At 32.5% G+C, this 25,186-nt stretch overlaps 1 protein-coding gene across 1 annotated transcript in view; it reads left to right on the top strand.

Annotated features, from left to right (window-relative positions):
* LRP1B (LDL receptor related protein 1B) overlaps positions 1-25,186 on the top strand; it is a 1,812,620-nt gene that overhangs the window by 1,703,427 nt on the left and 84,007 nt on the right. The window contains exons 77-81 of the mRNA XM_072757648.1: positions 1,115-1,356; positions 12,052-12,275; positions 12,989-13,095; positions 22,593-22,709; positions 24,367-24,540. Of these exons, the coding sequence (XP_072613749.1) occupies positions 1,115-1,356; positions 12,052-12,275; positions 12,989-13,095; positions 22,593-22,709; positions 24,367-24,540 (864 nt within the window). The remainder of the gene's footprint in view (positions 1-1,114; positions 1,357-12,051; positions 12,276-12,988; positions 13,096-22,592; positions 22,710-24,366; positions 24,541-25,186) is intronic.

The following is a 25,186-nucleotide window of genomic DNA, read 5'->3' as shown; positions in this document are numbered from 1 at the left end:
GCTTTTGTGGGAATGAATTTTCATGCTCTGGTTTTTACTAAGAATATCATAACAAAGATTGTTAGTTATAGGGCAGGATTGGACAATTGTAATAAAACAGTTATTACAGGTGGAAAACAACATGATATAGTAGATTAAGGATGGGCTGTAGAGGTAAATATACTTGAATTTGAATCCTAGCTTTGCCCTTCTGTAATCTTTGGCCCTGGGGAAGTTATTAAACTCTCTGGGCCTCAATTCCTCATCTATAAAATGGAAATATGTATCCCTGCTTTCCATAAGAGGGGATAAATTGTGAAATCTTTTCCATAATGCCTGTCATAGGGTAGATAAACATAACCGAGTGAGAACTATTAAACCAATAGTGCTGAACTATACTTCATTGTTTTTTTTTTAATTTGCAGATGGTGTGTATGCAATTCAATATTTACAGTTCCATCAATATTTTAATTAATAAATTGAGAATTCAGTCTAGGGTTTTACTTGTCTCAATTTGCAAATAACATTAGAATTCTATTGTAGGTATGAAAACTTCAGGCTACAGGCATCAACTAGAAATATTCTAAATGATATTGACATTACGATAATTTAATGTAGTAAATAGTAATATCTTCTTATGATAAAAATAGAATATTTGAGATACATGAATATTAAAAAAGGAAGACTTTCCTCCTCTTAATTTTCATTGCTTAACCTAATACAATGATGATAAACTGAATGCATAAACTGGATACTCAGGAATGTTAGAGGATTAATGAGTACACAATATAGCATCTGAATATTGAGGATCAAAGCATTAGAACATAATGCACTGCAATTTATCAAAAGAAATCCCTCTTTATGAAAAGAATATCTACTACAAATACCTAATTTCTAGCCATAAGGTAAGCTTTGCCCTGGGAAAACCTACATCAATAAGTCTTAGAAATGTTTAAGAACATGTATATTAGAAATAAATCATTGAAGACTAAAACATGATATAAAGTTGTTTGATTTTTATAGAGCAAGAAACTGTGTTAAGTATAATAATTCAAGATAATTTAAAAATACAATCATTGCTTTTACATTAGTTGAAATTTACTTTATTTTTGTATTTTATTATAATAATCTCCAGGCTCTGAAGATCAAGTTCTCTACATTGCTAATGACACTGATATCCTGGGTTTTATATATCCATTCAACTACAGTGGCGATCATCAACAAATTTCTCATATTGAACATAATTCAAGGATAACAGGGATGGATGTATATTATCAAAGAGATATGATAATTTGGAGTACTCAGTTTAATCCCGGCGGAATTTTCTACAAAAGGATCCACGGCAGAGAAAAAAGGCAAGCAAACAGTGGCTTAATTGTAAGTAAATAACATTGACTATTTGAAGTCTCATACCTTTCCATCTCTGTTTTTTTTTTAATCTATCCATCACAATATATGATTATAGGAGGTAACGAATATAGTCAATGATTTCTCCCAATATTCTCCATATAAAGAAATAAAACATTTCCCTTCTCAATTAATCTCACAGCAACATATAATTTAATTGCATGAAATTATTTGTTTGAATACATTTGCTTTAACTATGTAAAAATGGTAATGAATAATACTCAATATTTCTAGTACATTTCATATTTTGTATTATTTAACATTATATTATGAAGGTGAGTTTTTTTTCATTGTGATATGAGATTGAGAATCAATCTCAATTGTTTTTATGTTAGAAAATAAAATGTCAAAATATTCAGGGTATACCTTTTCATTTTAACAATATCAGAAATATACCTCTCTTCTAGGGCAAGAGATCAAATCAATTGTGCAACCATTTCTTCTGACTCCTGATAACTGTATTTCAGGGAACATCCAAAAACAGAGCAATATTGTTTGCTGGTATATGATGGACATGTTGATTATCATGGTTATTCTTTTTGAGAAAAGTAAACTAGAACATTTGTTTAGATTTGTGGTTATAGACTATCCTTTTTTGTTTTAGAGTATGTCATTTTATTGTGTATTTTATATTTTGAAGTAACCTGGGAGAAAAATGACAGATAAATACTTATTTTTATGGGGCCTGGCCCCTTCCCATACAACCAAAAAGTCAAGTGCTATTACAGTAGGATATAATTGAAGCTTTGCATTTGAAAAGAATCAGGGGTGCCTATCTGGAAGTCCTTAACTATCTTTGCCATGGTATCTACCATAAAGACTCAAACTGCATGAATACCATTTGATAGAAATCTGGAATACATTTTTATCAGGTAGATGGCAATAATCTGGTTTTAATGAAGTTATATTGCCTTTCTAATCCAGGTTAGATTAAATTAACTGTGAGTAAAAATCCATATATATCAGAATTGTTTCTTCAACAAATCCTCCACCAAACACAGTATTATACAATACCTTTAAGTTGTATTAAGAACAATTCCAGAAGAGAGCCAAAAACTTTAGTAGATCACTCTGCCTTCTTTCACTTACTTATTTTTATCAGAACAAAAATCTGGTTTTAGTCTTGGCTAACTCTAGCTTTCTTTATCTGTAAAACACAAGTCTGCTTTGCAAAAACATTGCTCCTATGTACCATTTCACATGTTATCAATGAAGTGATGAGTATGTACTGTAGGTTTACATTGCCTGGGTTTTAATCCTTGATCCTGTTTCTTACTAGCCTCTAAACTGCTCTACCCTATTTCATGAAGTTTTAGTGAGGAATATATACTGTATGTATATGTGTTAGTGTTGATAGTTCTTGGCATATAATAAGTACTATATAGTATCTATACAGTAGTACCTTGCTATATTAACAGGATGCTGCCGTTGCTGCTGCTGAGAACAGTGATGACAATGATGGTGTTGATAATGTTGATTGACAAGGTGTTCTTCTCTAGGATGTATATTATCATATGAAAAATTATTTGCAACTTACCTTTGTCTGAATTTTATTTTCTAAAAATACATCTTTAATTTGATATAATTTTTTCAGTGAAAATTATTTGATAATTAGTTTTGTCCTTGGGGAGATTAAAAATTAATATATAGTCAGTATCTTCTAGGGAACAGAATTTATACAGATCTCTAAATTTTTATTTTTACACATAGAAATGTATAAATGTATATGTTTTCTTTGTATATTATATATTTATTTATCTGTATATATTTTCTATATTTTAAAGATGTTTTTATTTGTTTATTTGAAAGACTGAGGGAGAGAGAAAGAGAGAGAGAGAGCATGAGCAGGGGGAAGGGCAGAGGGAGAGGGAGAAGCAGACTTTCCACTGAGCAGAGAGACTGATACCTGTGCCAGGCTCAATTCCAGGACCCTGGGATCATGACCGGAGCCCAAGGCAGAACCTTAACCGACTGAGCCACCCAGATGCCCCTTTATTTATATATACATATATACATATAATATATATATTATATTTTATAACTGTGGCATAGATTCTTTTGTAAATGATGGCAAAGCTATTGATTAGCTTTTCCCTAAAATGACATGAAAGTTCATCTTGTTTTTTAATGGTACTGATTACATGCGTTATTTCATCTAGACTTTGTTTTTCTCTCTCTCTCTTCAGATTTACTCACAACAAATAGTATTCACTAGGAAAAGAGTGTGTAACATTAGGGTACAGTTTATAGGATTCCATCATAACTATTTAAATATCATGATTATAAGTTAAGACTATGTCCTAAACCATTCAGTATTCTATAGACATTCCAATCAGTGCACTGCATCAAAACAAAGCTTAAGGCTATACAGATGAAAGGAATTATTTAATTTTTCCTTCATAAATCATTTTGTAATCCTGATTCCTCAATATTATAAATACGTAATCAATCCATTCTTATATTCTTAATGAATAATGTGCATTCTTTAATGTTCAAATGACTCATCTATGGCCATAAAGCTGTAATGTGACCAAATTTAGACTTTAACTTGAGAAAATTGTTACATCCCTGAGTCTCAACTTACTTATAAGAAAAACAACTACCATATTGAAGTAGAAAATTTCCAATGTCCCTTCCAGATAGTAAATATACATAATTTCCAAAAGATGTGCGACATCATTTATGTTTATCTAGTTGTTCACTTGGATGATTTGTGTTTGTTACTCTGGAATCCAGTTTATGTATAAAAATTGGATTTTTTACCCCCCTGAATACTCTGCAATGTATTGTATCTGCATTTTTTACTAGTCACCAGTTAGTTGTCTAGTAGTTTAATAAGCATGCAATCTATTTCATCTTCTAAGTTTTGATACAAACAATAAATGATACTGACCAGAGAATTCTCCACCCTTTGGAAAACGAAACTCAAGATTTTCCCCTGAGCTGAAAATGGAACATTGGTTTCTATCTCTGAATCAGGAGATGAAAGAAAAATACAAAAATCAAACTGTGGATACTTTTAGTCAAAACCCCATTATCAGTGGACCAAATGGAAGACGTTAGCCATATAATAACAAGATGTCTTGAACCCATATTCACAGAAACTAAAAATATTGGAATATTTCCCCCAATAAAATATAGGAAATATGTTATATCAGAAATCAGAAGAATATTACTTAATTAAATGTTAACTGAAGTCCATTCCAAAGGGAGGTGATTTTCAATATGATCTTTTTCTGGAAGTCATAAGGGGAATACTCTTCTGTAATCTGTGAAAATGGCTTGAATACTAATTATGATTATAAATTTAAATTTCAAATGCAGTCTAAGTTATTTATAGATAGAAATGCTTATGATTTCCTAGCCCCTTGGGCTATACAAAATGGATGGATTTTTTTTTCCTTTAAGAAAATTAAATAATTTAAAACTTAAAAGGCTGACATGATTCAATCTATATGTAAAGCATAATGAGATTTCTGAATTTAAATTTTAGTAGTCAGAACAGAATATGATAGCATTATGCAACAATTGTACATACTTTCTGGCAATTTATCATTTCTAGTATAAAATGCTGTACAGCAAAGTACATGATGATGAGCACTATGAAGTAGGTCAATGCTTGAAAAAATGCAAATGATTTTAAAAATCCAGATAAGATTTTTACCATTAAAGAGCTAAATATTCCTGAGCAAAACAAATGGTTTATCTGATCTACCTGATTTTGAGAAGTGAATAGGAGATACCATTTTTGGCATATTCTCTATTATATAAATAAGATGTTCAGAATGATCCTGCTTACTGTTTTATTCATTAATAATCATATATTTTTCTCAATAAGTTGATTAGGCAATTATTTTTCCCTGAAAGCTTTTAAGAATATATCCAACTAAGTTTTATTTAATAGGCTTCCATCTTTAATTGGAGTTCTAGCTATAAACCTCAAACCTCAATATATGGATTTGTGTGTATATCACACACATACAAACATCACACATACACACAAGTGCATAGGTTTGCATATGTGCCCATAAAAAGTTTATGTGTGTACATAAGTTTTAGCAAAAACTTCAGAGTCTTGTTTTAGGACATTGAAGTACTAGTAGAAATTGATAGCTTCTTTTTCCATTTCTAAATTTATTTTCTTTATTATTATAAATTTATGGTAATCATTATAACTCTACCTTGAAATGATCTATACTTGCTTGCCAAGAATACTTTTCAAACCATCAGTTTATTCAAACCAGTTAACAATTAAAATTATTTATTATGATTTCTTTGGAGGAAATCTAAAATTATCAAATCATTGAACTATTGTCATTTTGTGACTTGATTATTATTGATTGCATAAGACAGGCATTCAACAATGTATGTTGATTGGAGTTAATGGTTCTATAACAGTTGTGATCAATATTCAAATTTTACTGCATAAATCTTACAAGACTATTTAAAACATATGATTCCACAATTAATAACTCTGAGGATATTATTGAACATATTTTATAGCATTTTAAGGTGAACTAGTCAAGTTTTATTTACTCATACCCAAAGTTTTATTTAAGGAGTTCTGTTTATTAGGTTTAGTGTTGGGTTCCTGGGATACAAAATGACAATGTAGTCTTGTTCTCATGAAGCTTATATTCTGGGGAACAAAAACAGAGTCAAGTAAATTCATAAAAAAATAAATACCAAAAATGCAATATAATTTTCAAAATATAATCATATACTATCATAATTGTAATTTTGATATTATATAATTTTAATTATATAATAATATAAGTATATAAGTATATTATAATTATATAATTTTAAAATTATATTGAAGGAAATACATAACAGACCAAGAAAAAAAAGTCAGATGTTGTAAGTCTTCTTTGAATAGGATGATCAATAAAGGCCCATTTGAAGAGATTTGAGTGTAGACCACCTAAGAGATGAGGAGGAAGTAATGTCATTTTATTTATGTCTAAGACAACTATTTTATTTTGAACCACCATTATCTTTCTTCTGACCTAGTGCAGTAGCCTCCTAACTAGTCTTTTTGCTTTCCTTCTTACTCACCACACTGTCGCCAGAATGCACCTTCTAAGACATAGATTAGATCACATCACATCTCTGATCAAAGATATCTAGTGGTTCCCCATTGCAAAGACAAATTTCTCATAATGTCTTACACGGGTTTAAAAGATCTGGTCTTCCATACCTCTCTGACTTCATCTCCTATTAATTTTTCCCTTACTCTTCTCTAAGGATGCTTTGGTATTTGTAAACCCATCAGTACCTACTAATGTAAGGCCTTTCTTGAAATGTTCTCTTGGCCTAAGTGTTCTTCAGCCAGATAGCCTACATGGCTTAATTCCTAAACTCATTCAAGACTTTGCTCAAATGCCATCTTCTGAATATACAATGTATTGATAATTGCAATCTATTGTCCCACTCCCATCCTGGACCATCAACACATTACTCATTATTTTTTTTTTTCACTTTCATAGTGCTTATCTTCGTTAAACTACTATATAATTTACTTAACTATTATGTTTACTATCTATACTGTACCTTACCTTGCTGTAAGTAAATTCCCATGGCAAGTATTTTTGCTGTTTTGGCCATTATTATATGTAATCCTAACATCTAGAACAGAATTTGTCATAAAGTAGGTACATAATAGTTTTTAAAAGTTACAAGCAATATATTAATTGAAAATTTTTGGTATATATGGCAAGAGTATATTGATCTTGAAAGTTATACTTTAAAATAATTTAAAAATTAAAGAAAAAGACAGTTATACTCTACAAGTTATTCTTTTCATCATTGGTATTCAACTTATCACAAGGTCAAATATTTTTGTCTCCAGATATATCCCATTTTTATCCACTTTTGTCTCACAAAACTTATTTTACAATTACACATTTTACTTTTGAAGCCCATTAAATAAGCCTCCTCTGATTGTCCTGTATCCACTTCAGGTCCCCATTCCTAAGCCATTCTCCACACTATAGCCAAAATAATTTTAAAACATTAATATAATCATCATACCCCACCACTTAAATCCTTCCGATAGCTGCCCATTGAAAACTCAGTGGTTTATAAGCTTCTCCATGATATTCCAGCTCATCTTATGCCACACCCCCTTCCCATTTCCTTACACATCGATCAACATACACATATCTACCCATAAACACACATTTTTTTTTTCCTAGCCATAAATACATCACATTTAATTTCCAGGAATGCAACTTCATTTCAGAATCTTCAAGCATGCTCTTTACTTTGCCTCTCCTAATTATCCTGGTGAACAGAAGCTTCTTTATTAAGAAGACATAACTTTCATTATTATACATATATATATAACATACACAAGTATAGTATTCTAAAAAAAAAAAAAAAAAGAAAAAAAAAAAGATAACTTCACAGAATACCGAGTCTATAGTCCAAAGACAAATGTGGTCCTTTTTTGAAATTGTCTGAGAATCACATATTTTATTTATTTTCTTTCCCCCCTGCCAGGTTGACATGGTGTTAATGTAGATAGAAGTTTAAAACTACTCAGATTGAAATCTGTTCTTCAGAATAAACTGTAGATAGAAGCCAAGGATCTCCTTCCTGAAGTGTTTTTGGAACTCTTACACATTCTAGTTCTAAAGATAACTTTTTCTTGGTTCTTTTTGAATTTCCCCATTGTTGTATGAACTTCTCGATTGAAATAACATATATCTGTATATCTTATAATATTATTAAGCCATATAATTTAATAATATTCAGAATTTGCATAGTCGTTTTTTCTATCCCTGGCTTATGAAGATTTACTCTGATTCATATATTGTGGGCTGAAGGTATAAATAGCTTTTATTGTGATATACACCACACACACACACACACACACACACACACTTGAGAGTGGCTTTAAATCTTTGTTTTAACAACATTACATTACAGGTAATTAACTTTAGTAAAATGAACCAAATTTTCTTTTCGGAGATGAAAAAATAACACATAGATAAAATATGTGACTACTTCAGTCTATCCTGTGTTATTAGCAATATTTGCTTAAGGTATATTGCTAACTATAGGAATTTCTTTAAAAAGGAGGACAGTATTTCCATGTTTCAAATGCTTGAAGTCTCATTTTGTAGGTTTTCATCTTTCTTTGATTGAAATCAAATGTCTCCAGTGACTTATATCTTTGGTTTCCTGAAGCTGGAATTGTGACAGATACCTTACAATCCACAGCTATAAAGAATTAGTAGTTTAAAGTAGTAACCTCTAATTTTGTTACAATCAAGCTGCCAATTTTTCTCTAAGATTTAAGTGTTTCATTTATTGGACTAATATATCTCCACAAGGAAGAATGCCTCAGGCCTTAAAACTTTGCTGTGTATTTAGAGAGCTTATTAGGAAAGAAATCATCTGTCTGGAGAAAGCAGTCAAAACGTGTCTTCCACTTTGTGCAACAATACGAGCAACGCCTTTTGTTGTCAGGGTAACTACATGCCTCTGCAGTCTCTTCCACATGACATATTTCATTAGTGCCTCTAGCTCATAGGCCTATCTGTCTAGTGAGCTAGCCAAAGGGGCAACGAGAGTTTTCTGTTTACTTCTTCTTTTGAATCTGATATGTTTGTTTTATTTTGTTTATTGCCTCTTTGGAAGCAAATGGCTTAGCTTTTCCATTACTGTTGTCCCGCGTCAGTCTCCATTCCATACCAAGAACCTCAGTTTACTTTAATTGTATTTGCCTACTTTTTGTATTCACCTATTTATTTTTAACCTCTCCACAAATTATTTTTTATTATATCAAGATCCAACAGGAATTTCTACCTTCCACTCCCCAGCCAATATCCATTTATGGCTAATACTACTCACAATCCTGGTCAAGCTGTGGGTCCTCTGGAACTCATCATAAAGGGGGATTTCCTAATTTGGCCATAGTTTCCTTGAAAATAGGACCATCCTGTTGGCTTTCTTGTTGTTATTGTTCTTTTTCTGTTCAGTTCTGCTTTCTTCAATATTGAAAATCATTGAGCATTCAGTGTGTTGTGAATCAGTGAAGATGAACATCTGGTAACATCTTTACCCTGATGCTCTTATTTTCTGAGAATCGTCTTGTCACTGGTGATTTATGACCATACATTGGATTTATTTGGTGTGATGTCCTTTACCCCATATTCTAACTACTTTAGTTGATTCTGGAATGACATTATGGATTTTTTGATCAGGGAACCAGAAAATAAATGTACAGATTTAAATGACTCCATTAGTATCTCCTGTGCTTAATACTGAAAGTAACATTTTCCCTCTTTCCCTAAGCCATATTCTTTACCCTACTGGTGTGACATAAATATTATTTATCTTTCTAGAATTTACCATTAGTAGAATCTTCACAAGCCTGCTTACCTGCCAAAATATCACTTAGTCAAATTCTGAATGTTTTATGAAAATGAAGAATTGGGGCTTCTATTGTCTATGTCCAGGGGTAAAGTATAGAATGGAAAGAAAACCAGGCTATTTTTTAATGAATAAAAAAATGAAAATCCTAAATTCAAAAAAGTAGAACTTTGCAATAAATTTGTCCTATTTTAGCAATGATACTATTAGGATAGAAAATCATATGTATACATTTACATCTGATAAAGGGAAACTAGGTATTTTTCTATGCTCATGAGAGATAACCAATATCATATTTTTTTACATGCTGAAGGTTTGCTTTATTTGCATTCAAAAATGATAAATATACTCCAACAGGTTCCAAATAGCTTATAATGGTTATTTTTTCCATTGTCTGTCATATTTATAAATTTATGACTTACACTGACATGTTCATGTCATTTGTTCATATATTTACTTTTAAATGCTGCCAAACCAGAAAAAAAAATACAGTTAATTTAAATGATACTGGAACATTTGAAAAATAAGCTTGTGGTTTGGCTAGGACAAATATTTATATTCTATCCACCTGTGACTATTATTTATACAGTATTTATAAAGCATATTGTATTGCAGAGTGCTTTTCATTAAACATCACTGAGCTATCACTGGGTAGATGGATAGTATTTATTGCTAGAATTGAGAAATAGGTACCTATAAATTTCATAATTTCAGTTTTTAAATAAATATGTGTAAAAGCTATAATAAAGGTTGCTAGAAATTTCTATGGGTTCTATGTTTAGTTCAGGCTGTATTTTCCTTCCTTAAGATCCCAGTAATCACACAGCAGACAGTGGCTTGCAATTCCTCCTTTTTGGTATCTCATGTAAACTTTTTTCAAGTTTACTCACTCCTTCAATACAATTTGTTCACTAGTAATAAACACAAGAAACCATCATGTGTTAAAAACCCTTATTTCCACTGGTTGCCAGGTCCTACTGATGCTTTTTCACATTGACCACATGTCTAGTTATAATCACCTTCAAATAATTGTTTCCATTCTTGATATGATACCCAGAGGAAATCCCTTCTCACTTTTGGTTATGCACAATAAACCTGACCATGTCAAATTAATTATAACACTAGTTCCTACTCGAAGTGATCTATTTAATTGAAGGACATAGAACATACGCTTTTTTCTTGATGCCTATTTGCAAAGAACTCCCTTACTGTTTTGTCTCACAATAATTCAATAATACAATATAAAGCAAAAAATTCAAGCTAGTAAATTAGTATAAATGACAGATATTTTCACTTTCCTTAAAACATGTTTAAATACACATCTTTCTAAATGTGTCTATCTGTACTATTCTATTTTAATTTTTTTCCATTGTTGGGTAGTTTTGCCTTTTTAATTTTTTTATTATCTTTTTTTCACGTTTCTTTAGTATCTCATTTAAATACAATTTGCCAACATACTGTATAACACCCAGTGCTCATCTCATTTTTTAAATCAAATTACATATGGTGAGGATGCAGAACAACTGGGACTTCCTTAAATTGCTAAAATGAGTGTATATTGGTACAAACTCTGAAAAAAATGCTAGCAGTATCTATCCAAGCTAAGTATATTGTACCTTAAGACTCAACAATTCTATTCCTTATTAAATATTCAACAGAAATGTGTATTTGTATCCACTAAAAGACATGTACAATAGTATTCATGACTTTGAATGTAGTGACCTAAAACTGTAAATAATCCAAATGGACATCATCAGTGAAAAGGTGAACAAATTGTGCTACATTCATAAAACAAAATACTACCCATCAATAAAAAAGTACTAATAATTGACATGCACAACAATATGAATGGATTTCATAGATTCGATGTTGAGTAAAAGAAGTCAGGAATAGAACAGTATTATTTATAACACATATCTACGTGGATTTGTTTAAGCAATTCTATTTTGTTAGACATCAGAATTATGGTTAGTCATAGAGGAACACTGAGTGAAGTCACAGGTGAACCTTCTACAATTCTAGAAATATTCTAGCAGGGTGGTGATTATACCAGAGCAGTTAGAGGTTAAACCCCAATGAGCTGTGCACTTAATATTTATGAAATTATAATATCTATAAAAATTAAGAATAAAATGGAGTATTTTTGGTAGTTAAAGAAACCTGTGTAACAATTAATATTTGACCATGTTGATATTATTCCCATACATTATCAATGTATACAGATTTCCTCTCTACCACTTTGCTTTTGAAAATACTGCGGTTTGTTGCTTTGTTTTCTTTTAGTGTCCTGAATTCAAAAGGCCCAGGGACATTGCAGTTGACTGGGTTGCTGGAAATATTTATTGGACTGATCATTCCAGAATGCACTGGTTCAGTTACTATACCACTCACTGGACCAGTCTGAGATACTCTATCAACGTGGGACAGCTGAATGGCCCCAACTGCACCAGACTCTTGACAAACATGGCTGGAGAACCCTATGCTATTGCTGTAAATCCTAAAAGAGGGTAGGTTAATGAGTTGGCTATTTATATTTCTTGATATGCGTAACCATTTTTAGAGATTTTCCCACCTGTGCTCTGTAGTTTTCTTTTTGTAGTAAGTGTTCAACATATAATAGATTCACAAGACTTCTAAAAATCCCTCTACTTATGTGCAAAAGCATGTCCTTTTCACACCAAATGGCAGCACAAAATATATGTTGTCCCAAAAGGCTGCTACATTATACATTCTATGTGTGTATTTGTATGTCTCTGGTATGGACATTGCAGATGCCATGTTGCTATAAACGCATAACCAATATTGTTAACTTAAGATTGAATTCTCAAGGCATTAACCATAATGTTGAAAATATGAAGTGTAGAGTATTAGTATTTTGACTATTTTGATAATAAAGATGAAGGTGTATGTATAAACAAATTTAAACAATTTTAACACAAATCTTTCCTTTATTTGAATTGTTCCTTTTTACTTTTACTTTTTCATTTATAGGCAATGACCAAAAAGGAAATAGAGAAATGTTGAATAAAACTACTAATCACCTGCCCTTATTGGAACTTGCCAGTCTATAGATTTAGAGTTGGGTCCAGATATCTGCTTTTTTCAGGGTCTCCAGGGTGATTCTGATGCACATGGTCTGAAGAGAAACTGTGTTTGGGGGAGCAGAATTGGATTATAATAGCACTATCGGTAAGCTAACCAACTTGACCTGTCTCTTCAGGATGATGTACTGGACTGTTGTTGGGGACCATTCTCATATAGAAGAAGCAGCCATGGATGGTACTCTGAGAAGGATTTTAGTACAAAAGAATTTGCAAAGACCCACAGGTATGATGTATTTCTGACACAGTCTAAAATATGGAGCAATATGCTCAGCATATTTGTGTTAAATTCTTTCCAGGTTTGTTGGCAATATAATCATTTTTACAAGCAGATAAAATAATTTATAGTATGACTTTATGAAAGTCATTAACATTTCATGTTGTATTTTTCCACTTGAAAGTCAAGGCCTTATCATACTGCCGGTGATATTACAGGAATATTATTTGAAAATTGCCTAAGTTGTAAGGCCATTTGTAGGATTTCACATGCATGGAATTTTGACAGTTTATAATGTATTAGGATATTTTTATTGACATATATTAATGATGCTGCGATAGACGATAATATTCCTAGAGGATCAAAAATTAAATAGGCAAATAGGCAAAGAGGTGGGATAACTAATATTTTTGTAAAAGGCAGGCTTTGTGATTCCTTGGCCTTTCATTCACAGCTCTTTAATCAGGCTTTAATATCCCTCCCAGCTATGTCGTCTAAGCTAGCACTCCAAAATCTCTGTACTCCCAGGACTGCTCAGAAGCTTGCATGTTTTTTCTCCCTCTGTGTTTCTCTCATTGCATTTACCTCCCAGGTCCCCACCTAGAATGTCCTTCTGACTGGTGTGCACCCAGCTGAATATGAGGCTAAAGCCTCATATTATTCCACATAATGCCCACCATAACTCCCTAGCACTGATAATTGTTTTTATTAACATTTCAGAATCTTACCCACCTTATAAGGTCTAATTTTAACACTTCTTCAATAAAACATTTTCAGAACTGCAGGAGCCTCAAGGATTTCATGCCGCACGCAGTGCCCCTGCCCACTATACCCCAAAGGAGAGAATACATTTCTAGAGCACGTATTATTTAATAATTGTGCTTTGTAGTATCTTATGTGGTTGAAATTTTATTTATATTTGGCATTTGTATTCTTATGAACTGTTAACATGCCCTAAGAGTTTTTCCTTCAACTACAGTGTTTTTACTCTGTATGGGAAGGAGCAGTCTTTGGGATTTAGCTCATTTACATGTCTCCATTCACTGATTTAACAAATACTAAGAGAACACTGCCTAGTATGAGAAATTGTTCCAGATGCTGAAGACAAGTTCTTACTCTTGTGGAGAGATTACCAACTCTCATGAAACATGCCTTCTTCCAGAGGGTAGAATATTTAATATACATCATATCAGATACTGATCAATGCTATACAGAAAAGAATGGGCACCACAGAGTGGGAGGATAGGGGTAAAATTATGAAGATTATCAAAAAAGTCATCTCTAGAAAGGTGATATTTGAGAAAAGAATGTCATAGAGGTAGCAAGCTATGTGAATATGTGAGCAAAGAGCTTTCCAAACAGAGAGAACAAGTTATGAATTAGGAATGTGCTTGGTGTGTATAAAAAATAGCAAGAATGTTAGTATGCTTAGAAGCATATGAGCAACTCAGGAAAATGGTAGAAGTGAGGGTGGCCAGGTGTAGATAATCTAGGACCTGGAACACACTGTTAAGGACTGAATTTTATTCTAGCTTTGAGGGGAAATATGGAAGGCTACTACTGAAGAGGCAAGTGACATAATATGCTCAAGCACTGTTTTCATGTTTTAAAGAACTTTAAATTTATTTTTAATGTTCTATTTTTAACTAATTCTGGGCTTACAAAAAAGTTCCAAAATTAATTTAAAAAAAAAAGGTCTGTGATGTTAACAACTTACATAATCACAGTATATGTTATGTAATTTTCATCTTAAAGAAGAGTTCTGGCAGCAGTTTATAGAATTGCTTGTCAGAGGGTTCTTAGGAAGGAACCTAAGACAGGAATTCTTATAAAAGTTACTTATGAGGGGCATGTTTTTCAAGAGAAAGCTGTAAAAGATGAAGAGAGAAAGGAAAAGATGCGAGAAAGATCATATCTCAAGTAAATTCTCATTTTGGCTTGAGCCCCAGGGCATGTGCTTTGAAGCATAAATCCCATGACAGGAAAGGGTTCCTGTTTTTTATGCTCTATCAGTCATTGGTTGACCTTTCGGCTCTAACTTCCCAATTGAGGCTGCTGCAATCAGTTGAGCACAATTCTCTGGGGAAGGGGGGCAAGTGTGATTCCTTAGTTCTGAACCAGCAGGTAGTAGATAGCTATTTGGTATCATCTCCAAGACTGGAAAATTATGTGAAAGGTGTCACTTGAACAAGTACTTGAAGGATAGGTAGACATTTGAAAGGTGGACAGTTAACCCATCATGCTGTAGATTTTATAAAGGTGTTCTTTGAAGTCAAATATACATGGATAACAATCCCAAGGGATTGTTTATTAACTATGGGATCTCAGAAAGGAACTTAGTATCTTCAAAGCTTGGTGTAATGCCACCAGGGTCAGCAGTCTACGATATTAGGAGTCATGATGCACCCAGAAGGGGACAGGATAGATAATGTAACATGAACTGAGAACAGAGAACTTTAAATACCAAGGTTTTTGACATGATATTTTAGTCAATAATGAACTACCATACAATTTTGACTCAAGGAGTGGTGTGAATAAGGTAGGTCTCCAGGCTTATTGCTTTGGTAGCATTGTGCTGATGAAATACATACAGAACTAAAAGACCAGCTCACAACCCATTGAATGGTCCTGACAAGAGCAGAGAATAGCATAATTAGAAGAGTAACAGGAGGGAAGGGGAGGATATATATGGGAGACAAAGCAGAGTTAGCGCAGTAGAATTTATCAAATACATATGAGAATACTGGAAGAGACAAGAAATGTGTCAAAGAGGGATAAATAATCGATAATTAAAACCATTTATATAATTATCTTATTCTGTTCATTCATCCATCCCTCCTTTCATTAAAAAATATTGGATGCTCACTATATGACATACATTACTGGTCATCAGAAATATGGATAGCTGCATTCACAGAGCTTAACTTCTAATATGCATGACCATAAAAAGAAAACTGAAAAAAATGTGTGTGCATGTGTGTGTGTTCACATGCAAGGCTCATGTGTGTAAATGGTTCTGATAGAGAGGAGTGAGTGTAGCATGCAGGATATGTCACAATGGGACAGAAGCCCCTGGGGTAGGAAAGCCAAAGAATGTAGTAAACAAATTGGAAAATAGCATGAGACAAGGCTTAGAGGGGTGGGTAGGGGTCAGGCCGAGCAGGATTCGGAGACCGTAACAAGTACAATTGCCTCATGTTAAGTAGATAACAGGATCTCATCAGATATCCATGGATACATGTCAAGAGAGGAGTTGGTATGAGGCTCTCTTCGCCATGTGATTGGACCTGTGTGAGTTTTCTCAACAACTCAGCTTTGAAAACTGTATCACTTACAGGAAGACTCTTGGAAGCCATGTATTCACTCATTCAGCTAATATTTTTTGTGCACTACTCTGTGTCGGGGATAATTTTAGGCCTTGGGAATACAGGAGTGAACACAGAGATCTCTTCTTCTGGTGGTTATGTAGTAAAAATATAATATTTTAAAAAGTAAATAATGAAGTAAATTATGAAGTGTTTCATGCTATGGAAAGGAGAGTGAAAACAGAACAGTAAGAAGGGTCAGAAATGGGGGCACCTGGGTGGCTCAGCCAGTTATATGGCTTGAGCTCAGGTCATGGTCCCAGGGTCCTGGGATGGAGCCCCGTGTGGAGCTCTGCATGGAGCCCAGAGGCAGGCTACCCGCTCAGCAGGGAGTCTGCTTCTCCCTCTCCTTCTGCCCCCCTCCACCCCTCCCACCCTGCTCGTGCTCCTACACTCTTGTGCTCTCTCTCTCTCTCTCTCAAATAAAATCATTTTTTAAAAGGGTATCAAAAATGGTGAAGAGGAGTTTGCAAAGTGACATGATTAGGTCTTTAGAGTGGAACCTCAAAAAGGTGACACTTGAGCAGACTGTGGTGCTGTCGGTCACAGGCAAATGTTGCAGCTGAGTCAGTCAGATGAAGGTATTTCACAGATAATTGAAAACTGTAGTTCTAGAGCCTAAAGCTGGGGTTTAAGTTTAAGGTTTGGGGAATTAGTAAAGAAAGCTGATATTTAAAGCTGTTGGAATTGTGAAGATGGACAAGGGAGGAGAAAAGAAAGGGGCTTCTTAGGGTAGAATTTTGTGGGATGCTTATATTTAGAAGAGTCACACTCAGAACTGAAGACTACAAAGGTGTTGGAGCAATTGGAACAAAGCAACAGAATTCAGTGTCACATTAGCTGAAGGAAGAGTTTCAAAAGAAAGACGTGCACTTTCCTGGGTATATTATTATAGGACTTACAGAAAAAATATAAAGTAGCAGAAAGAGCATAAGCCTCTCATTTATATAGGCTTGAGTTAAAGCTGAGCAGCCTGTATAGACTTTTGAGCATCAAATTTCTTATCTGTAAAATATATATGATAATATTTACCTTAAAGAGAATTTGTAACAATCAGATGCTAAAACCAATATAAATTGATTAATATAATTCCTTTAATACCTAACAGGCTAAGATAAATGTCAAAAAAACAATGTGCTATGTATTATGCTAAAGCCTCATATTATTCCACATAATGCCCACCATAACTCCCTAGCACTGATAATTATTTTTATTAACATTTCACAATATGATTTAGTATATTTTGTTAGTTTGATTCATTTTCTCCTTGTATATCAATTACAATTCTGTAATATTTTTAAAAATCCACAAGTCATATATAAAAATCTATTATTTTAATACCTCCCTGCTTAATAGGTGACTTTCTTAATATTGGAAATGCTGGTTTTGTATTCCTAAGCAGGATTTTATTCCATCAGGCATAAACATCTCCCAATGTTATCCTTACAGTGATTCATAACTCCTGAGTATTGTCACGCTAAATGTTATTGCTATAAAAATGAGTCAAGAACAAATCTTATGAGAACTTTTGTAAATAATAGATAGTTTAGATTTTATAAATAGCATATTACTAGAAGGTGATGAAGAATTTGCAAAAAGTTAGTCATTTTTCTGCATCTATATGTATACATAAACATATGTAGAGAGGCATTTGTACTAATGTTCATGTATCCTAGGGATGTCCTTCTATGGAATTAAGTTCATTACTTCTGTCTTCCGAGAAATATCATAAGACTTGTTTGTACCTATTTTTTTCTCTTTTCTTGGTATATGTTTATAAATATTTGCCCTGACTCCAAGGTTATTATATTGAAATCAGTAACTGTAATAACACCTTTGTTTCCTTCCATGTGTAATATGTTATTCTTTATATTTTTCATTCATTGGAAATGCTACCTTTCATTTATGAATTCATGAATGAACACATGCACAGAGATGCAGTACATTTGATTATACTCTGTATTTTAATTGAGTAAAGATCATATCCACAAGAATGAACAGCAATAGGAATAGATGTGAACTTATCTCTGTCTCTTTAGGTAACCCCTTTGTATTTCAGGGTTAAAGTTGTACTATCCGACTGAATAGTTAGTCCACCACTTAGCTTGCCCTGTGTTTGCTCCCTACCAGGACTACCCTTACATACTTTCCAAAATAATGATGAGAAAAGCTCAATTCTCTGGGCTTTCATAGCACTTATTATCTCCATAGTTGATACTTCATCATCTATTGCTTTAATGATATAGTAGAACATGAACTCTTTATATTCTATGTACCCAATAAGACCATGAACAACTTAAATCAAAACCATTACTGGTATTCTTATGTACACTGAAGAATATTATAGTGCCTATAATTAGTTGTGTGCCTAAGAATAATTATGTATTGAATGAATGAAGAGATGAATGCTCACAATTTTTAACACTCTAACCCATGGTATGGTTTTATAGCCCCTTTTGACAAATGGCACACTTGTTTATTTTATTAGACACTATATTAAAAACAAAAAGCATAATTTATCTTCTGATTCAATCAGTTGTGTGGTGGTTGAGTAGCATGCTCCATGAGATTAGGAACATGATCTATTTTGTTCTTTACCACGTACCTAGTGCCTGACAGTGTTAGTACAAGATAAGTGTCTTATGAATGTATATTGGATTAATGAATGATGTGTCAGGTAAGGACACTTTCCAGTTCTTCCTCCAGTAAGAGAACATATAAGATTACAAGTTTGATTTAAATAGCCTATTATTTTATACCTAGAAGCTTATTTATGTTGCCTTTAGCTTATTTATGTTGCCAAATCCTGGCAATTTTTGAGAGATTAAAGTACACCTTGTCCCCACACCAGTTATAATTATTGATTGCAGATTCTTTTTCCTCAGACAACAAAAGGTCTCTAATGAAATAAAATGGATAAAAACCAAAGGATCATAGTGGAAGGGAGGGGAAAATAAAATAAGATGAAATCAGAGAAGGAAACAAACCATGAGACTCGTAACTATAGGAAACAAACTGAGGGTTACTGGAGAGGAGTGTGGGGGGATGGAGTAACTGGGTGATGACCAGTAAGGAGTGTACTTAAAGTAATGGGCACTGGGTTTTATATGTAGCTGATGAATCACTGAACTTTATCTCTGAAACTAATAATACACTATATGTTAATTGATTGAATTTAAATAAAATAAAATAAAACAAAACTTAGGACTACTTTGGAACTCCTAGATACATTTATTTCACTAACACACAAATAAGGGTATGTGTATGTGTGTGTATATAACTTTAGTTGGGAATCCAAGACTTTAAGTAGGCAACCTATCCCAAAAAATACTTCTAAGAATTTTTTTAAAAATAAATTTGACATAGAGGCAAATATTTTCAGTTTTTGGACTCTTTTTATCACCTTTTAAATCAAGAATATGGTAGTGCACACTTGCTGGTTAATATGACCTTACAAATCTTCGCTTTCCTTTAACACAGAATATATATAATCTTTTTCTCTATTTCTGAAAATACAGTGGTTATAATTTATTACTCTCTCCAAGTCTTCTTTCTTAAATATCACATTGGTATTCTGGTCATTTCTCATAACATTTTTCTTTAATATTTTCTTTTTCTTTCCTCCTTCCTCTCTCTTCTTCCTTCTCTTTCTATCTTTCTCTTGCCCTTCCTTCCTTCCTTCCTTCTTTCCTTCCTTCCTTCCTTCCTTCCTTCCTTCTTTCCTTCCTTCCTTTATCTTTCTTTCTCTTTCTTTCAAGACCAGAGTGGAAATTAGGAAACTAGAGGGAAGATCTTGGAAATTTTCAGAGTTCAATGAAAGTGAGATTTAAAAAATAGCTAAAATGTAATAATAGTCTACAAATCATGAGAGATGTTAAGAAAATGCCTACATGACTAACGTCTTTATTATTTTATTATTTATTATACATTCCTAACTTAGTGAGTCTGTGTCTTTATCTTTTAAAAGTCTTCCAAATTGTGATCCCATAATGCTTGATTAGCACAAATGGCACTTTATTTTAAATTTCCTGTACTTACACAGACTTGGTTCCAAATATTCATCATTCCCAGTTCAGCTAAAAATTACTGTCTTGGGAATTGATTTTTTCCCGTTTTATTATTGGTACTTTATTAAAGACAAAAAGGAGATGTGATATTTTAAAGACAGAAATGAACTTGTTCTTTCTTATAAACTTCACTCCCAACTCTATAACAAGAAAAGTTAGTTGAATCCTTTATTAACTTTTTAATTTAAAAGACTATCTCTTTTATTAAAGGGCTTAAGGAAAAATCAAAATCATCGATTTGTGGATTTTTTGGAATATAAATCCCACTCATCTGAAAGTTTTGTTATATAATTTTTATCTAGTTGTAATTCCATCCAATAGTACAATATGTGACCAGAGCTGATAAAAATGGGTATATCTTAGACAAGCCAAGACAAAGAAGGCAATATATTACACTTTTGAGAACTTTTTTACTGCTGTCGAATCTCAATAAACAATATTGGTAATTAGACTGTGTGACATGTCCTTTGTTTTCTTTTTTTCTACAGTTAACAATATTAATATCCAAATATAAAGATCAGTTTTGGGGTCAGCTTATTTTAATCTACTTCTTTACTGTATTACATTGGTGAAAGAGAAAGGAAAGTGTTTTCAATCCTGCTTAGACAACTGTTTTGAAAAATAATGGGTGGCAGCAGGAAACTGGGTCATTCTATGGTTCATGTTTACCCATAATTATACATAAAGAAGTAAAATCATAACCCCTAATATGACTCCAAATAGCAAATTGTTCATTGAGTGGAAACTAGTAAAACATGGACCACTTGTTTTGATTGTTCAGTCATTCCTCAGGGACTGATTGGACATAGTACATCTTTATATTATATTTGAGGAGCAATATTTGTATTTATTTTGATTATATTTGGGCTAGATCTACATACTTAAGTAAAAAATGATTCTCAAATGATCTTCACTGTGAGTTGGGTTTTGTGTGTGTTGCTTTTTTTGTTTTTTGTTTTTTTCCTTCTGATTGTTAAATCTTGGACCTACCTATTCAGGAATCCGATTAGTACAAATTCAAAAACACTTCCCATTCAGTTGCCTTGCCATGGAGGTATATCTCAGTTATTATTGAATGCTCTGATTGGGAAAGCCATTTTACTTTCAGCTGCCAAAGGTATTTGGATTTCATTATACTGTTTTTAATATGCAATACATCATATATAAAAGACTAGCTATGTCACAAAAATTAGATATCTACAGCAGTGATGATGTAGAATTTACGTGTTGTAGATCTTACTATTCTATATTGAAGGAAATTTACTTAAGATATCCTTTATGTCAATGATATTTTTGTAAGAAGATACTGTCTAGATATAATCACATTATAAAACTTAAAAAGTAAAAAAAAAAAGTAGAAAAACATGATTTTTTTACCACCTCTTATTTTAGCCCATTGTTATTCACTGATGATAAAAATAAAGACAAGCAGTCTCAGAGAAAATTAATGATTAGAGTAAAAACTTTAAGCACAACTAGAACCTTAAGTAAGGAATTTGCCATTCATTCTTCCCTACCATAACCATCAATTTTTAACCAATTTAAACTTCAGAATGCACACAGGTGGCTCACAACACCATAGGCCAATTCCAAACGGGTGAAAATATCTTATGATGAAGCCCATGAACCTTTTTTATTCTGAGTAGTATATCTTCATGAAGATACTCAAAATAGAACTAATTACAGTAAATTAGTTGGATAAGTTATTTAAATGGTGAATTGTGTATGTACTATAAAGATAAAAACTAAAATATCATGGAAAAGCTTTTAGAAAACATCTGTAATTAAGAGACCAGTAAGTGCGGAAAGAGAAGATAGTGAGGGTAGCTTTTCCTATGTGAAGTACAGTTTTTACTACAGCCTATTAAACTCTATGTAAGCTCTACACATATATTGCACATAAGGAGTAATTGTTTCATTCTTTTCTTTTTACAGTACCGTGATATAGACTGGGTAATTTCTTTAATACTTGAAGAAAAACATCAATCATAATCATACATTAAGAAGCAGAAAAGTAATTTTAAATAATTTCAACTTTATTTTTGTTATTTGTCCTCATGTATTGATTTTGCAGGGCTGGCTGTGGATCATTTTAGTGAACGAATATACTGGGCTGACCTGGAGCTTTCTGTTATTGGCAGTGTTCTGTATGATGGCTCTGATTCAGTAGTCTCCATCAGTAGCAAACAAGGTTTGTGAAGTGCTCTTGTTTCATCTTTTAATTATTATTGAGAATGTTAAGTAATGGTACATAAATATAAATATGAAAGCTTTACATTCCCAATTTCCTCGAATTCTTTTTCTTTTTAAAAGGTTGCTCTTACTATGGATTATATAATTTTCATTCCTACTAAGGTAACAAAGAGGCCAGTCCAGAATTTCCTTAGCATAGGACAAACACGGTGCATCACTGCCCAGATTCAGAAAATATTCGTTCTGTTCCTTCTATAGATATTACATTCTGAGCAGGACATTCAAGTGTTCAAGATTAGTGCCTCTGAACACAAGTTTTTATTTCAAATTCAGTGGTAGCAAGTGGAATTGAATTACTGTATATAATAAAACATCATTGTAACAATCCTACATCCAAATGAAAAGCAGTGTGTAAAAATAACTTACCTCACCTCCAGGGAGAGCAGAATCTACTTGTGCTCTTCTTTAGCTGGTACCCTTTTTTTATCCCCACCTCTGTCTTTTATTCTCAATTTCTCCCGCTCATGTCTCACACCTGCTTTGCCTGGCAATCTCAGTTCTTTCTGCTGAATCTAATTCCTTTCCCTCTGTCTTTCTTGCTCTTCCCTATCACAGTCTCTTCATTTATCCACCACAAATTGCTTACAATATGTACTTAAAGTTTTTGTATCTACATATTACATATACTGAATATAGCTTTGCTTCTTGTTTTTTTAACAGAGCAGAGAAGTTGAAAGAAAAATAATTAAAGTGAACTTTCATTGTGCCTTTACCCAACGTGTGTTTTTCATATGATGACCCTAGATGGAAAAAAAAAAAAATTCCACATTACTAGAATAGATTACAATACAGTTGACCTATTTCAGCTTAAGGACATTGAAGAAACATGTATAAGTTTTTATTTTATTTTTTTTTAATTTTTATTTATTTATGATAGTCACACACACAGAGAGAGAGGCAGTTTTTAAAAGGCACTTTATGTTTCACAACCTCTAGATAATAACTATAAATGTTATTTTACTTGTTACACATCTCAGTGTCAAAGGTTAGGTTAATTATTCTTTTTCATGAAAATCTCTTACAATAACAGTCATTTCTTAAAATAAGAAAAACGATGGCCTCTACCATCATTAGCCAAACTAGTCATATGCATCATTACCATTTGCTAGCTTGCTTTCTTTATCCCATTTCTAAAACAGAAAATGATAATGTTTTTTTTTTCTTTTCTTTTTCATTCAGGCAGTCTAATTTGATCATTAATTTGGTCTAGAACACAATTCAGAATTTTGTGAACTGCCTGTTTGTGTGCAATGGATAAGGCTGGCCTGTAGCTTTTCTTTTGTCTGCAAAGTGTATAGCAGAGATTACTCTGCATATAGTCAGCCTCCAGCAAATGCTTTGTGATGGTGCAGATGGCTAAAGTGATGATGGAAATGATTTTTATGTTGTGAGTGATATGTTTAGTATTTCACATATTCCTACTGCAAAGAAATTAATTCTAACAACTTTACATCTAATATCAAAAAATATTATAATTCTTAAAGTTTTTTTAAACAGTAGTAAGATTTTCTACATGATTTTGAATAAACTTGGTTTTAAGTCTGAGCACTTATTTACATTGCAACTTTTATAACTCCACATTTTAAAAATTCTAGGCTTGTTACATCCACATAGGATTGATGTCTTTGAAGATTACATATATGGAGCAGGACCTAAAAATGGTGTATTTCGAGTACAAAAGTTTGGCCATGGTTCAGTAGAATACCTAGCTTTAGATATTGATAAAACAAAAGGTGTTTTGATATCTCATCGCTATAAACAACTAGACTGTAAGTATATTCGATACTGTTTTTGACAAAAAAAAACAGTATTTTATAATATTTTAACTATTTCAGTACTTAGCCCAGTAAGTTAAGTAAGTTAAGTAACTTTAATTTTTATATCACCAGATTTTTTTTAATCACCAAAGTCAAGATGCAAATAATATAAAGGTTTATTTTGCATTTGACTGTGTTTTCTTCAAACTAGAATTGACTTGGTTATTTAAAAAAGTCTCATTCTTTTTTTCTAAAATTTTAAATAAAACCCGAGTCTATACATAAACTATGCAGGTATTGAAATTCATCATTAGCCATTTTGACTCTTGTTTCTGATAGCAAGTAATAACCATAGCATCAACATTCCATCTTTAAAAGCAACTGAGGACTACTGCTTTCAAGGGTTATATTTTCTCTGATTGTTTATTATTTTTATTGTTACTTTCCCTACTAGAAAGGAATGTTATTGATGCAATTATCTTGAAATATCTGTCTCAAACACAACTATCAAAAACATTAAAGAACAAAATAAAATACGTGACTGAAATTCTAATAATCTGTTTCTATATGTGAGTTTACACTCCAAGAAACTTTAAGATTTATTGGTAGTTTTTTTATGGCAAATAAAGAGAGACTTAACCTCATTCGGTACAACTAC

The sequence above is a fragment of the Vulpes vulpes genome, chromosome 5 (assembly GCF_048418805.1).
Source record: "Vulpes vulpes isolate BD-2025 chromosome 5, VulVul3, whole genome shotgun sequence".
Classification (NCBI taxonomy): domain Eukaryota; kingdom Metazoa; phylum Chordata; class Mammalia; order Carnivora; family Canidae; genus Vulpes; species Vulpes vulpes.
This window is presented reverse-complemented; position numbering and strand designations above follow the sequence as displayed.